Source organism: Scyliorhinus canicula, chromosome 3 (assembly GCF_902713615.1).
Source record: "Scyliorhinus canicula chromosome 3, sScyCan1.1, whole genome shotgun sequence".
Taxonomy (NCBI): domain Eukaryota; kingdom Metazoa; phylum Chordata; class Chondrichthyes; order Carcharhiniformes; family Scyliorhinidae; genus Scyliorhinus; species Scyliorhinus canicula.
The window spans coordinates 74164353-74181827 of NC_052148.1; the positions used below are offsets into that span (position 1 = coordinate 74164353).

General features: G+C 42.0%; 1 protein-coding gene across 9 annotated transcripts in view; it reads left to right on the forward strand.

Moving 5' to 3' along the window:
- LOC119962736 (tropomyosin alpha-4 chain-like) overlaps window positions 1-13691 on the forward strand; it is a 156679-nt gene extending 142988 nt beyond the window's left edge. For 6 of the 9 annotated variants that reach the window (XM_038790735.1, XM_038790734.1, XM_038790738.1 and 3 more), the window contains 3 exons: window positions 3712-3774; window positions 4498-4567; window positions 12552-13691. In XM_038790735.1, coding sequence (XP_038646663.1) covers window positions 3712-3774; window positions 4498-4567; window positions 12552-12634 — 216 coding nt within the window. In that variant the 3' untranslated portion in view covers window positions 12635-13691. The other 3 variants (XM_038790736.1, XM_038790741.1, XM_038790739.1) reach the window with 3 other exon arrangements.
- Window positions 13692-17475: the final 3784 nt, after the last annotated feature.

The following is a 17475-nucleotide window of genomic DNA, read 5'->3' on the forward strand; positions in this document are numbered from 1 at the left end:
AATGGGTCCTTTTCAAATTGGCAGACAGTAACTAGTGGGGTACCACAGAGAACGGTGCTAGGACCCCAGCTATTCACAATATATATTAGATGAGGGAATAAAGTATCATCTCAAAGTTTGCAGATGATACCAAGTTAGGTGGACGGGTGAATTATGACGAGGATGCAGGGATCCTACAGCAATGATGTGGAGATGCCGGCGTTGGACTGGGGTGAGCACAGTAAGAAGTCTTACAACACCAGTTTAAAGTCCAACAGTTCCTTACCCGAGGAAGGAGCTGCGCTCCGAAAGCTTGTGTTTGAAACAAACCTGTTGGACTTTAACCTTACAATCTTAGGATTGTAAGATTTCTTACTATCCTAAAGCAAGATTTGGGTGAGTGGGCAAATCAATGGCAGATGAGATTATTTACTTTGGAAGCAAAAACAGGAAGGCAGATTACTACCTGAATGGTTGTAAATTGGGAGAGGGGAATGTGCAGCGGGACCTGGGTGTCCTTGTGCACCATTCGCTGAAGGTAAGCATGCAGGTGCAGCAGGCGGTAAAGAAGGCTAATGGTATGTTGGCCTTCATTCAAGAGGTTTTGAGTACAGAAACGTGGATGTGTTACTGCAACTACACGGCCTTGGTGAGGCCACACCTAGAATATTGTGTGCAGTTTTGGTCTCTTTTTCTGAGGAAGGATGTTCATGCTCTCAAGGGAGTGTGGAGAAGGTTTACCTCACTGATTACAGGGATGGTGGGCTGTCATATATGAGGAGAGATTAACTAGGTTAGGATTGCTCTCGCTGGAGTTCAGAAGAATGAGGGGGGAACCTCCGAGTCTTATAAAATTCTAACTGAACTAGACAGGGTAAATGCAGGGAAAATGTTCCCAATGGTTGGTGTGTCCAGAACCAGGGGTCACAGTCTGAGGATTCTGGGTAAACCATTTCGGACACGGATGAGGAGACATTTCTTCACCCAAAGAGTGGTGAGCCTGTGGAATTCATTACCACAGGAAGTAGGTGATTCTAAAACATTGAATATATTCAAGAGGCGGCTAGAGGCACTTGGGGCGAATGGGATCAAAGGCTATGGATGATCAGCCTCCTCCTGCTCCTATCTTCTATGTTTCTATGCCACATTTTAAATACAGGAACATGAAGATTGCATTGTGGTTGAGGGATGCAGGTGACTATTTAAAAATGATGGATTTTATCATTTTTATTGGATTTATTTATTTTATTCTTTCATGGGATGTGGGTGCCAGCATTTGTTGGCCGTCCCTATTTTTATTTCCCCCGAAATAAATGGCTATTTCAGACGGGAGTTATGAGTCAACCAAATAGCTGTGGGTCTGGATAATTCATAGAATTTACAGTGCAGAAGGAGGCCATTCAGCCCATCAAGTCTGCACCGGCTCTTGGAAAGAGCACCCTACCCAAGGTCAACACCTCCACCCTATCCCCAAAACCCAGCAACCCCACCCAACACTAAGGGCAATTTTGGACACTAAGGGCAATTTAGCATGGCCAATCCACCTAACCTGCACATCTTTGGACTGTGGGAGGAAACCGGAGCACCCGGAAGAAACGCACGCACACACTGGGAGGATGTGCAGACTCCGCACAGACGGTGACCCAAGCCGGAATCTAACCTGGGATCCTGGAGCTGTGAAGCAATTGTGCTATCCACAATGCTACCGTGCTGCCCGGCAAGTTTAAGCAGGTTAAACAAGTAAACGGCAGGTTTCCTTATTTTTAAAAAAAAAAGGACCAAAATGATTTTTTTTGACAATGGCATCACGTTTACTATTACTGTGGCTGGATTTTTATTCCAGATTATTAATTAAATTCAATTTCCACCAGTGCTGTGGTGGGATTTGAACCCTTGCCCCCAGACCTTAGCCTGGGCCTCTGGATTACAAGTCCAGTGTCATTTCTGCTGGGCTATGCCACCATCTTCGTCTCTGGTCGCAATATTAGTGACCGTATTTGTAAGACAAATGAAATGACATTGCTTCCTGTGGTGCAGTGGAGGACCATTTTGAGATAGTTCCACCAGCATTTGCAAAGCTGCAGGAAGAATGTAAATGCTGCTGTCAGCAGTACTGTTTTCCTCTTGGACCCGGTGCAATTTGGAAGGTTCAACACTCAGAAGTGAGATTTTAACTTGCAAGTCCCATTAATGGCAAACATGGAAATTCCACCCTGCACAAAAACAGGACAAACTCTGGGTTCCAGAGCACCATGAACTAAAGACAAAGCTATATAACATGTAATGTTTAACTTACCCCTGCACCTTCCATTTGATTGCTTTATCTTTTATAGATCCATTAATCTGTACACAATGCTTCAAAAAGCTCAGCAGTCTATCAAAATAATTGTGATCTTATTCTTTTAGCTTCATATTTTCTTAGTTTTGAAGCTCAAAGTACATACAAAATAAATGGTGATTTAAATATGGGGATACTTTTGCTTTAGTTGTCTGTGAAGCTAATAAGAATCTTTCAGCTATGTAGCAATGAAGTAAATGTCCAAGTCGGCTTTCTTCTCCAGCCCACCTTTTTCTTGTTTGAATTGCAACAACTTCTTTTGTGCTGGCTTGAGATACGGTACCGGGCTGATTGAAGATAATTACACTCTCTACCTTTAAACTTTGCCACTTTATTTTCTTACATTTTTGGAATAACTAGGATTTGTTACTGATTTGTACTAAAAGTTTGGCCCTGGACCGTTTTCTCAAGTTACCACTGTTCTCCTTTCTTACCTCCTTTCTTTGTTCTTTTGAGGTGAATAAAGTTTTCAATGTTTTCAACTTGTTTTAACAGTTCTACATCATTATTATTGACAAAATGTGATTTTCACTGAAGATAGATCAGTGATTGCCACCTTTAATGTGAAAATATTTAAGAATAAATCCTTTTAAATGTAGCTCTTGTAGATGATGCTCTGCTAAATCAAACCTCAGTTCATTAGGTACTACCATGACTAAGCTGCTGCTTCTCCAATGGCCAGATACATTGAACATTTTCAACCCTATATGAAACAGTCTTTTGGCATGACCGTGAAGACTCAATAAGAGACCCTTATTACCAATCAAAAACTGCGGTCAAAGTATCGTGCGGCACTCCTTGCCAGTGGCAAGGCCAAAGACGAAGTATAAAATAATTATTCAGCAGTGAACATCACCGAGTACTTTGTCCAATCTTTATGTTTCCCAGCTGAATTCCCCTAATAACAGCCTGATCACTGGGTCAGTTCCTAAAAGACCTTTGGGAAAGTTGTTTGCTGCTATGTAAACCAGTAAATTGCAGAACACACTATTAATCCAAGCAGACTTGTTTCTAGAGCCATAATTAACTTCAGTGCACTTGAGGCAAATTGGGATCATACGTGTAATTATTACTGGGCACAAAGCTCTGCCAATGCCTTGGTTTGAGTAGGTTTTGGCACCACCAGTTCTGTCTTTCTGCACAGATACAGTGCCACCAACGTGCTGTATTGGGCAGAGTGACACAGTCCTGCTTAAACTCTTCAGGGTTGTTAATGTGTTGGCTTGGGGTATCTTTTCAACTGTCCTGTCTTTGGAAGGCATATTAGAGCTATCTGATTAAAAAGATACTTTACTTTCAATGGGAATTGGATGGGTACATTTTCCTTTTTGACTTCTGTGGAATTAGTTGATATGGTGTGAGAAACATTTAATGTTTTTTAAAATATTTCTCAGTATGCTTCGAAAGAAGATAAATATGAAGATGAAATCAAGCTGTTAACAGATAAGCTAAAAGAGGTGAGTGACGGGAATTTCTAACATTATTCCCAATTTGAAACTAGTGTGGGATGGATTTCTGTCTGGTGTAGTTTTGTTCCCTTTGTTTTTTTTAATCCCCTATTGTGATTCCTGTGGGCATCACTGAGCCCAAGGCACTTCCAGCAGTAAATCCGCAGGCAACAATTTGGTGCACAAGTACTGACTTTATTCTCCCAACCCACTGCTGCCCTGCAGAAATCAGCTGACTCCTCCATAAAGGGGCAAAGCTAAGTACTGCTGTAACCCTTTCTCAAGCCTCTGTAGTTGATGGCTTGAGATTTTCAGGTGGCGAAAAAAGACAGTCCTGTTCTTACAAAATCTAGAATATTGATACAAAGCCATGGGATGACTGTAAAACAAATGATTGCTGTGATTGTGTAAAATGTAGGTGCTTATCCCCTTGTGTATGGGGAGGGTGGTCATGTGGAATTGGGGTCAGTTTACACTGTTAATGAGAGCCGGTTACCTGTCTGCAGCTTAGCTATGGACTTGGAGGCACTTTTAGTAGATTTTGCATAAAGCATTTTAAGTATGAAGCCCCACCTTCTGATTCTTTCCAGTCCTATAGTCAGAGAGCTGTGGCATTTTATTAATATTGATGGCAATTAAATTTAGTCAGAACTGGATTTCGGAGAATCGCGTTGGGATAGAGGATCAATTTAAGTGCCTTAAAGCAATGTCCTTTAATGACCTCTCTTGCAGGCTGAAACTAGAGCCGAGTGTGCTGAAAGATCTGTAGCAAAAATGGAGAAGGCAATTGATGATTTGGAAGGTAATTCTTCACTTCATACATTTGTTATATTTCTGTTGTCATCTCCATTAACTGAATTAACTGATCTTGGTTCTGTAGTGGGAAAGTCAAAACATGGCACTTTCCAAGAATTCTTCGAGATAATTCTGCATTTTGAGGAAGTGAGGTGTGTGCAGATGTTCTGATTTATATTAGTTTGGAATTAAATTTGCCTTTAAATGCAGTACATCCTCTGACCTTTTTTTTTTTATAAATGTTTTTTTATTGGGTTTTTGAACAAGGTATAATTACCGTTATGTACACAGGGTAAGAAACATGTTATATATTATATAGAAGAGAAGGGCACACCCAAACATACCAAAGAGAAGAAAATAGTATATAGTACAAAAAAAAATACAATAAAAAATAAAATAGAATAACTGGTAGGGTATTGTGCACCAGCTTGACAGCGGCAGCTCTGTACACCTGGCAAAATTATTTACAACACGTAAGTAGGCGACTGTTTGTTTGCGGGGGAAGGGGGGGGCGGGGTGGGAATTGGGGAGGCAAATATACATTTGAGTGCCGGAGAGATAATTACAGTGTGCGATACTTGGCTGTGTTCCGTGTTGTTGTCGCCTGCTTCTCCCAGACGGATCTCTCTGCCGTCTCGCACTCGCCTCCGCTTCTGCTGCTGCTTCTCCCATCCTCCGTCTTTATTTTCGTCGTTACCCGCTCCTGGAGATGTCGTGCTCCTTTTGGTATCCCGTGCCTTTCATCTGGCTCCCATTTCTCTCTCCTTCTCCTCTCTCTCTCTCCTCCCCCCCCCCCCCCCCCCCCCCAAACCTCGCTGGTTCTCCTCTCTTGTTTCTCTTCCTTCCCCCCCCTCCCCCCCCCCCCCCCTTAGCTGTGTGTCCTCTCTTTTTCTCCCCCCCCCCCCCCCCCCCCCCCCCCCCCCCCGGTCTATCTCTCCCTTTCGTGGCCTTGGCTATTTTCTTGAATACTTTTCCCCCTGATTCTTGGCTACCTGGCTATTCTTCCTCTTGTTCATTGGCCACGAACAGTCGCGTGAATGGCTCCCACGTTCTGTGGAAGCCGTCGTCTGACCCTCGGATGGCGAATTTGATTTTCTCCATTTGGAGAAATTCCAAGAGGTCGGACAGCCAGTCTGCAGCTCTGGGTGGTGCTGCTGACCTCCAGCCAAACAGGATTCTACGGCGGGCGATCAGGGAGGCAAAGGCAAGGGCGTCTGCCCTCCTTCCCAGGAATAGATCTGGCTGGTCCGAGACTCCGAAGACCGCCACTTTCGGGCATGGCTCCACCCTCACCCCCACCACTTTGGACATTGCCTCAAAGAAGGCTGTCCAGTACTCCACAAGTCTGGGGCAAGACCAGAACATGTGGGCATGGTTGGCTGGGCCTACCTGGCACCGTTCACATCTATCCTCCACCTCCGGGAAGAACCTACTCGTATGGGCTCTTGTTAAGTGGGTTCTATGTACCACTTTTAGCTGCGTCAGCCTGAGCCTTGCGCACGTGGCGGTGGAGTTGACCCTATGCAGTGCTTCGCTCCAGAGTCCCCACCCTATCTCAATCCCCAGGTCATCCTCCCATTTCTTTTGTGTTGCGTCCAGTACGGTGTCGGCCCTTTCTATCTGTCGGTCATGCATGTCACTACAGTTTCCTTTGTCTAGTATGCTTGTGTCCAGTAGTTCTTCCAGTAGTGGCGGTTGTGGTTACGTCCTTGTCTCCTTTCGTAGTAAGTTTTTAAGCCTCAGATACCTTAGCTCGTTCCCCCTGGCTAGCTGAAATTCTCTGTCAGTTCATCCAGTGTTGTGATCCTGCCGTCCGTGTATAGGTCCCTGACTGTCAGTGTCCCTCCGTCCTGCCCCCACCTTTTGAAGGTGGCATCAGTCAGTGCTGGTGTGAACCTATGGTTGTTGCAGATGGGAGCTTTGTCCGACATTTTGGTCAGGCCACCGTGTGCTACTGTGCCACCCACATTTACATTTGTTCTTGAGATGTGACGTCATTGGCAAGGCCAGCAATTTTTTTTGCCCAACCCTACTTGCTTGTGAGAAGGTTGTGAAGAGCTGCATTCTCATCGTAGCACAGTGGTTAGTACTGTTGCATTGCAGCGCCAGGGTCCCGGGTTCAATTCCCGCTTGGGTCATTGTCTGTGCAGAGTCTGTACATTTTCCCCATGACTGCAATGATGTTACTGTGACAATCCCATAGTCGCCACACTCCGCCTGTTCGGGTACACTGAGGAAGAATTAAGCATTTCCCCACATTCTCTCTAACCACTCCTTTTTATAAACATGGTGACCAGAACTAATTGTGATCAAATCAGGGTTCAATACAGGTTTCCCAAAACTTGCCTACTTTTCAATTCTATCCCTGTAGAAATAAAGCTGTGCTTGGATTGCTTTTTCTTTTAATGGCCTCACTAACCTGTGGCAGATCTTGATGTTGATGCATTTGTACTTTGAGACTAGACTTGCACCTCCCAAGTATTAAGTGAAAAATGCTAACTTAGCACCCTTATTCAAAAAGGGAGGGAGACAATGTGGGCAATTACAGGCCATTAGTTTAACATCTGTTGGGAAATTGTTGGAATCAATTATCAAGGATGTACTATCAAGACATTTGGAAAGTCAAAACACTATCCATCAGAGTCGCCATGGTTTTATGAAGGACAAATCATGTTTGACTAATTTAGTAGAGTTTGTCAAAGATTTAACAAGCCAAGTGGATAATGGGAATCCTGTAAATGTAGTATATTTGGACTTCTGTGAGGCTTTTGATAAGGAGCTGTACAGAACGTTAATTCACAAGATTAGATATAGGATTAGTGATAATTTATTAGGTTGGATAGAAGACTGGCTGACGGACAGAAGACAGTCAGGATAAATGAGTCTTTCTTGATAGCAAGATGTAACTAGTGGAGTCACAGGGTTATGTCCTTGGGGTGCCAACTATTAACAATCTATATAAATGACTTGGATACAGGAATAGAAAGTCCTATAGCCAAATTTGCAGATGACACAAAAATAGCTATGACACTAAGTTGCAATGAGGAAATAAGAACCTTACAAATGGATATAGATAGACTAGGAGAGGGGGGGCCAAAATGTAGCAGATGGAGTTTAATGTGGATAAGTGTGAGGTCATGATTTGGTCTAAAAAATGGGATGGCAACTTATTATCTAAATGGGGAGATACTTCAGGCTGCTCTGTTGCAGAAGGATCTGGGGGTCCTCATTAATTTAAAAAAAAAAATTAGAATACCCAATTATTATTTCCAATCGAGGCGCAATTTAGCACGGCCAACCCACCTAACCTGCACATCTTTGGGTTGTTGGGGTGAAAACCACACAGACACTGGGAGAATGTTCAAACTCCACATGGACACTGGGCCAGGATTGGACCCGGGTCCTCAGTGCTGTAGGCAGCAGTGCTAACCACTGTGCCACCATGCTCCCCTCATTCGTGAGTCACAGAAAACTAGCATGCAGGTACAGCAGATAATAAAGAAATCAAATGGAATGTTGGCATTTATAGCTAAAGGAATAGAATATAAAGTTAAGGACGTGTTCTTGCAACTATACAAGGCATTGGGGAGACCACACCTGGAGTATTGTGCATAGTTTTGATCCCCTTTGAGGAAAGATGCAGTGGCATTGGAGGCAGTTCAGAGGAGGTTCACTCGGTTGATTCCTGAGATGATGGGTTTGTCGTATGAGGGGAGATTGAACAGTTTAGGCCTATACTCCTAGAGTTTAGAAGAATGTGGGGAGATCAAATTGAGGTATACAAAATGCTAAAAGGTATGGATAAAGTAGACGTGGAGCAGATGCTTCCTCTTGTGGGGCATTTTAAAATGAGGGGGTCATAATTTTAGGGTAAGAGGTAGAAAATTTAAAACGGTTGAGGAGAAACTACTTCTACCAAAGGGTTGTGAATCTGTGGCATTAGCTAATCACAGGGTGCGGTGAATGCTGGGACAGTGAATAAATTTGAGGAGGAATTAGACACATTTTTAATTAGTAACGGATTGAAGGGTTATGGAGAACGGGCAGGAAGGTAGAGTTAAGGCTGGGATGAAATCGGCCATGATCGAATGGCAGAGCAGACTCGATGGGCCAAATGGCCTAATTCTTGTATCTCAGCTCTTGTATCTTATGAACATCTCCGTTCTTACCAGCAAAATGTACTATCTTGTATTCATCTGTGCTGAACTTCATTTGCCATTTATTTGCCTATTCTGCCATGAAGTCAGCTGGCAATATATTCTGCCACTCGTCCCTTGACTTCATATTCTCGGACTTTATTCACGACAAGTCACAGTGGGCACGTTTTGTCACTGGATTAAGTTATAAAATAGAGCAAAATGTTTCTTCTGAAAATGTTAAAATACTGCCATGGAACATTGCAGGGGCTGATTTAGCGAAATGGGCTAAATCGCTGGCTTTTAAAGCAGACCAAGCGGGCCAGCAGCACGGTTCGATTCCCGTACCAGTCTCCCCAGACAGGCGCCGGAATGTGGCGACTAGGGGCTTTTCACAGTAACTTCATTGAAGCCTACTCGTGACAATAAGCAATTTTCTTTTCATTTTCATTAAAGGTGCTACATAAATCCAAATTGCTATTAGACTTTGTATTTTAACTTGAACCAGGAGGAACTTAAATCAATCTATCTGAATCCTAGTAAACTGCCTTACATTTTTTAAAAGATGTAATAGGCACAGCCGAAAATATTTTCACCCGAGTTGGGGAGAGAGGGGGTGGGTTTCCTCTGGGTGCTCCGGTTTCCTCCCACAGTCCAAAGATGTGCAGGTTAGATGGACTGGCCATGATAAATTGCCCTTGGTGTCCAAAAAGGTTGGGTGGGGTTACTGGGATACCGGGATAGGGTGGAGGGCTTAATTGGGGTGCTCTTTCCAAGGGCCGGTGCAGACCTGATGAAATGAAAAAAATTAAAATCGCTTATTGTCACAAGTAGGCTTCAAATGAAGTTACTGTGAAAAGCCCCTAGTCGCCACATTCCGGCGCCTGTTCGGGAAGGCTGTTACGGGAATCGAACCGTGTTGTTGATCTGCTTTCAAAGCCACCGATTTAGCCTTGTGCTAAACATGGCCTCCTTCTGCACTGTGTAAATTCTATGATCGCTGTGGGTCTGGAGTTTCGTGTCGGCCCGACAGGGTAAGGATGGCAGATTTCCTTCCCTAAAGGACATTAGTGAACCAGATGAGTTTTTATGACAATTGACAATAGTTGTCAACTAGTTGCTATTTGAGACTAACATTGTACTCTAGATTTTTGATTGAATTTAAATTCCACCAGGATTTGAACCCATACCCTCCGAGCATTACTAGTCCAGTGACATAACCACCACCCCTTCATCCTCTCAAATATATTTATAATTTCCCTACTAATAGTAAGCTGACAAAGTCTTTCTACAATCTCTCGTGCTCGTAAATACCACTTTTATTTTAGTTCTATTGTCTCTGTCCCCACTCGTCACCATACCATGACCACATTCCCCCTCCATTCTAATGATTAAAGTGGCACTTTGCTTGATAACCGCTGCCATTGGATTCTTTTGAAATGTATTCGTCTTTTGAATAACTTTCCATTGTAAGGTATAAAAGGTGTAACAAAATGGAAAGGTGAAATGCTACATTAGTTTTCATCTGCTTTTGAATCTATAATCTCTGTTTGTTTCTGTTTTTTTTTATCCTTGGCTTCGCCTATTTCCCGACGAACATGCTTAGAAATTAAATGCAACCAGATCTATAGATAGATGGGCACTACTGTGACTGTAAATCCTTGATTCATTTTCTTCACTTCTTGTGGTGAAGAGATTATTGTACAAAAGAGGGCGGTGTAATTATCAACCATCCATGAGGAGGGTGACTCCATTCAAAATTCTGGAACTTTCTATCAGCAGAGTGGGTGTACCTGCAGTGGCTCAAGAAGGTGGCTGACCACAGTGAGGGCTGTTAGGGATGGGCAATAAATGCAGGCTTTGCCAGTGACATGCATATCACATAAATGGAAAAAGAAAATCTTAATTCACCATTGAATATGGCTTGCTAATATCCTGCATTTAGAAATTGCTCAAAGTAAGTTTTACAAGTAGGTGTGACTAATTTTCAGTCACTAATAAATTTAATAGATTTTTCCCACCTGATTTATAATGTGCCATAGTTAAGTTTCCCAGCAAGTAGTAATTGTACCCGTAACAATAACTAGTGGAACGAAAAGGGAAAAGCTGTACAAATATACCAGCTGATTGTAGACGACAATATTAGCTATTAACTAACCTTATGCAGTATAGATCCATACTAATATGGGCAGAACATTAAAGCTTACGAGAAGCTGCATTGAATTGGTGTTGGATTAATACTGTTAACTTGTACCATGCTTTAAAGATATCACTTGTACTTTTTGATTTTTATTTGACATTTGCTCCAGCATAATCCTGTTTCCTGAACACCTAATTACATACAGTAGACAATTACTTCTCTGTTGGAGGGATAGATCGGGTGATTGTTATTGATATCACAACATCCTTTCACTCTGCAAACTGGCATTTGGGATTGGCATATGGTTACGGTGGCAAGATATCTCACCTTGACCAACTTGAGGTGGTATAGCTCACTGGGTTTCTGTACCTCATTAATACACCTCAAATCGTGGCGGTTAATCAATTTGAGCACTTTGTTCATGGTTCGGGAAGTTCCTGATACTGCTGCATGCCTACATGACTTTAGACCATATCAAGTTTAAACGATACAAAGAGAGAAACAGATTTACTGCTTTTAAAAATGTTCTCGGAACTATTTTCCAAATACTCTAAGACTTTTCTTGCTTTAAATCCAAGAGGTGCTTCCCTTGGTATGTGATTTTTACCCCTCCCCCTCACTGCCCTTCAACCCTTTCATTCCTTCATGAGAACCGGTTAAAACCAGGTGATCTGTTCCACATGACTAACACAGTTTTCTCTTCTTTCATCTGCTGTCACTGATGCGGTTTCAATAGAACGCTTTCATCAGGAGGTAGCGAGAAATCGTCTTCTCAATAGTGAGCTGAGAGTTGTCCTGAATGAACTTAACAACTGACTTTCTTTACCTTGAAGACTTGCCAAAAAGCCTGCTCTATGTTGTCTCACCTGATTATTTTTAATAATGAATGTTGACACTTTCTGTTCCATATTCGTGGCATTATTTTGCATGTCTGTTTATGTGAAATAAAAACTACACAGGTATTTAATCTCAAATGATTTAACAGCAGATTTTGAATTAATTAATTCTACTTTTGTCAACTTGCTTTCTCTTGAATGAAAGACTATTCTCAGCACAGTGAATGTAGGTGTGATGCGGGAGGAAATGCAAGCTAGCCACTACTATTCATTAGCTTCTTTAAAAGTCAATTTTTACCTTGTTTGTGATAGGCCTTTATTTTTGTTTGTTTGTTGTAAAATGACTGCATTCTTGCACTCCACTCATTGTGTAAAATTAATATATATATAAATATTGCAATTTAAATCTGTTTACATTTGGGAATTCAAGGAGCAATAAAAATCTGCATTTTGCAACCTGAATTAAAACGTTTTGGCCCAACCCTGGTTTCAGTTGGACAACAAGTTGTGGAGTTCAGGATGGTGGAGAAGTGATGCTATGCTTGCAGAGGGTAACATTGTCTGATACATTTAAAGGGAAGGAAACAAGACTAGCTGGAGAGGAAAGCTGAGATATCAATTAAACTATATTTGAAAGTTTAATGTTGCACTGGAGTTGGCAAATTCACAATTAAGTGAACAAATGTCAGTAACATTGAATTTTTTTTTGAAAATGTTAACTAATGTGTTTGTGTGTGTGTGTATGTGTATATATAATTATATAATGAAATGGTGTTTTACATCTTTGATCTGCAAGTTTCATTTTTTTGATTTTAATCAAAGACTTCCAAATTTTATTTAAATTTCAATTTTCATTTTTCTTTTTCCATGAACCAATAGAAAAACTGGCCAAGGCAAAAGAAGAGAATGTGGGCATTCATCAGGTGCTTGAGCAGACTCTAGTGGATCTGAGCCACTTATAATAATACTAACTAGGGGAAATAAAGAAAAGCTTTACATGCCACAAGTGCCCATGGTACAACAACGTCTTCTGTGTAAACACTGCAAGCCAACAGTCAAGTGTGAAACACAACATGGGGTTTAGAACAACAAATTAATATAGGCTCAACGTTTGTATTGAAACCAATAAATTTCAAGGGGGAATTCTTTCTTTTAAACTAAACTTTAACTGCAATGTGGGAACAATAGTTTCATTCTCTTTTTTTTTACTTGTCCTCTCCACATTACAGTGAACTGGGCAGACCTCAACATTTACGCCATTTGACATGATAGCTGTTATAACTGTGTATTAGCTTTTGCTTTCAGATCTCTATTTGATGGCCTTCCATTCTCGACAAGCTTTGATTTATTTTGTGTGTGGATTCTAAAGCAAAAAAATTGACTTGACGAGCTATTGCCAAAAGTGCATTTATTAAGACCTCTCTGACCTGAAGCTGGATAACATATGTAAAAATAAAAAATATACACCACTTTCCTCCCCCCCCCCCCCCCCCCAAAACCCCCAGAGTTTTATTCTGCTACAGCTTAGAAGTCTGTGGCTTTTGGTTAGTTGTTAGTTGGAAGTGGTTTGTGTCTATTTGAAACACAAATAAACTCAAAGCTTGTGAGGATGTGGTAATGGCCTGGTTTCTGTTATCGGGACCACACTGGCAATTATTGGCAAATATTGCTCTTGTATCATACTGACCCAAGGTTACTACTTGTAGCATACGGTAGAAAGTGTCACTAGATATCTCTAATGTAAACTCTATTGACATCTTTTGATAAATCATTGGAGATGCCACCATGACATTGTAAACCTTTTATACCCTGAATATATGGGCTTGTGAAAATATGTACATTTTTTGTCATAGATTTAAAGATCATGAGCACAGACAGGGAGTTTTAACAACCATTTGCCCTTCTGTGATGTAACTGTTTCTTCTCCCTATGAATGTCCTTGGAATTCAACTTTATCCTATGCAATTACCTGTGTAAGCTCGTTATTTGTACGGTTTATTAAACTTTGGAATAAAACTATCTTGAGTTGTGGTGTTTTTTAAACCTTGTATGATCTCTAACAAAATCTCTCCAACAACAGAGAACCAATTGGTTCTGATTTGATTTTGATTTCCTCAGGTGACGAGCACCCTGTTTGTTTTTATAGCTTTTTTCCCCCTTTCCCTCCCAAAATGGAATGCACTTTTGTGTTGGATTGTGGGTGGTAGGCTCCAGTCACCACTAATGGTGCTGAACTGCATCACCGGGGCATGACATCAGATTGCTTCTCCCTGGTCACTTTATATTCTTTATTTCAGCTGCACAAAGTTAAGCGGAAAGCCTGCATTTGTGCTAGAGTGTTATGGTCATTTACAGCACAGGAGGAAAACATTCGGCACTCTCCATTACACACTTGTATATCACTGACTGTCAGAAGTAGATTGGAACATTTTTTTCCACATTGAAGGCATAGATAAATCTTAAAATCTGTCAGGACAGATTTCCCTCCCTAAAGGATATAACCAGATAGGTTTTGATCCCAATTGATAGTATGATGGTCACCATTACTCAGGCTAGCTTTCAATCGTAATTTGAATTCTACTAGCTGCCATGGTGAGATTTGAACCCATATCTCCAGTGCATTAATGTCGGGACCTGGATTACTAGCCCAGTGACATTACCTATACACCACCACTTCCTCGATAATCAATGAGCTGATGCTTCAGGTGTCATAAATTTGTAATGAATTGTCATTCAAAAGATTTGTATCTATACAATTACTTTACATATTCTTTAAAAGGTACTTTACAGTCAATAAATTATCTTTTGCCATGATGTTTATAGACAAATGAAATGGCAATGACAGGATCCACAAATTACTAATCGGAGGAATCGGTTTTGGAGGTGTTTGTCACACCAGAAAACCACCTCTTCTAGATTGTGTTCCGAATCCTATAGTGGGGATCGGCCCCATATCTTTCTGACTTGAGAGGTGATCGTGCTACCAGTGAGCCATGCTGATGCATGAATGCACTTTTTGTTTGTTAAAATTAAAAGTGTTGACCAGGCATTAATCCATTCTTTAAAATTTTATTTCAGTGTTTTGTTTTTAAACTGTTGATGTGCCTGATAGTGAAGTAGTGAGCAGCGTTATTTTCCGAGTACATCGTTAACCAAGCTTAGTTGAGTGACTGTTTGTGTTTATGCCACTGTAACCCCTCATTCTATGTTAACTTTAGGGCCTCACGGTAGCATGGTGGTTAGCATCAATGCTTCACAGCTCCAGGGTCCCAGGTTCGATTCCCGGCTGGGTCACTGTCTGTGTGGAGTCTGCACGTCCTCCCAGTGTGTGCGTGGGTTTCCTCCGGGTGCTCCGGTTTCCTCCCACAGTCCAAAGATGTGCGGGTTAGGTGGATTGGTCATGCTAAATTGCCCGTAGTGTAAGGTTAATGGGGGGATTGTTGGGTTACGGGTATACGGGTTACATGGGTTTAAGTAGGGTGATCATTGCTCGGCACAACATCGAGGGCCGAAGGGCCTGTTCTGTGCTGTACTGTTCTATGGTTCTAGTTAGCAAACTTTAGGTTTGCACCCAACGGTGAATGTGGAGGACACAATACCCAAGTATGATGTCCTTATCCAATGTCTATATAAATTCAATTTCCAATGGGGATTCCAGAATTATAATTTGGAGCAGAAACCTGATTTCCTTCCCTCCCTTCGCTCGGAACATTGAGATTAATAGTGAAACTTGGCTTCTGCCCAGTTTGAGACATTTGGCTCGTATAGCCTGCATATCTACTCGGGAAGCTTGTACTCTGTATGGCTCCATATCATACCACAATCTGCATTCAACAACTTTGCTAGGGGGAGTGCCAGCACACTGTTCAGGCAGTAGTCAATGGGATAGAGGGAAAGGGTTAAAGGAAGGATGGTGAAATGAATCAAGTGGTTTTGCCCCAATGTTCTGTATTTGTCACAGTTGCACACTTGTTATTGGAAGTTGAACGACAGAAGCAAGACCTGAATATAATTTTGTTTATATGCCTTTATGGCCTCTATTTATACTTCACTGCAGCAGAATAATTAAGGCAATTTTTTAATGTATGCCGACATGGCATAAACCATGCGCTACTTTTTAGTATATTGTAGCATTCTTTCCATGTTGATTTGTTTATAGGAATAGTGAATAGATCTATATTTAGGAGGGGAAATGTATACTGCTGATTTTCAGTAAAATGTAGGAGCCCTCTTGAATAGTGGCACACCATCAGGATAGATGCATGTTATACCTTTCACCTATTGATTCTTCGCACGCACCAAGGTTTCCCCCCGTTATTGATGATTTTTAAAATCATAGGCACTTAGTTAATGTTTGAGAAATTGTTTAACAGGTTTGTTTGAAATCATTAGCTTTTGGAGCACCGCTCCTTCATCAGGTGAGTGAAGAGGTGGGTTTCACAAACACATATAGACAAAGTCAATGATGCAAGATAATACTTTTGAATGCAAGTCTGCAGGTAATTAAGTCTTTACAGGTCCAGAAGGTGCAACTGGAGGGAGGGATAATCGTAGGTTAGAGGTGTGAATTGTCTCGAGCCTGGACAGTAGGTAGGATTTCACAGGCCCGATGGTGGGGGGTGAATGTAGTGCGACATGAATCCAAGGTTGGGGCTGCACTCATGCGTGTGGAACTTGGCTATCAGTTTCTGCTCGGCGATTCTGTGTTGTCGTACGTCCATGAAGGCCACCAAGGAGAATGCTTACCCGAAGATCAGAGGCCTTGACTGCTGAAGTGTTCCCTGACTGGAAGGGAACATTCCTGCCTGGTGATTGTCGCGTGATGTCCGTTCATCCATTGTTGCAGCATCTGCATGGTCTCACCGATGTACCACACCTTGGGATGTGCCGGTTAGGTGGATTGGCCATGATAAATTGCCCTTAGTATCCAAAATTGCCCTTAGTGTTGGGTGGGGTTACTGGGTTATGGGGATAACGTGGAGGTGTTGACCTTGGGTAGGGTGCTCTTTCCAAGAGCCGGTGCAGACTCGATGGGCCGAATGGCCTGCATAGTAAATTCTATGATATCTATGAAAGGAATAGTCTGAGCTGCAAGTCTAAAAGATAGATAGTTCACATTTTCACCTGGGTGCAAGGCCCAATGATTCACATTGCCACAGAAATGGGTTTTGCGAAGAGTCTATAGGAAGCCATTGTATTATTGGCTTTCAGTGAACTTCCTTTAAAGTATCACTGAACTGCAAGGATCGGAGGGTGAAAGAGATATACAAGACAACGTGAAAGCAAATTACTGCGGATACTGGAATCTGAAATGAGAAAATACTGGAAAATCTCAGCAGGTTTGACAGCATCTGTAGGGAGAGAAAAGAGCTAATGTTTTGAGTCTGGAAGCAGCAGTCACTCCAGCAGGGTATATCCCTCCAACCTAGGGAACCCCTTCCAGACCTTTTGCACAAAGTCCATAACCTGCCAATACCTGAACTCTCTGGCAGCTCTAGCCTCTCCCTTAACTCGAGACTGGTGACCCCTTCCTCCAAATACAGATCCCTCACCTTGACCAGCCCCACGTCCCTCCAACTCTTATACTATCCACCAACCACCACATCTCCCCTTGGCTTAAGGCATTTATGGTTTTATAACAATAAATGATACAAATACAAATGTAAACATAGGATCAATAAAATTGTAGCTTGTGACATTGTTGGGGGAAGGACACCTCGCTCCCTTGTCTCATTAAATGTCCTCACCAGCAGCGGGCCCAGCATCCTAGAAAATGTCTTGTAAAATTCCACAGGATAGCCAT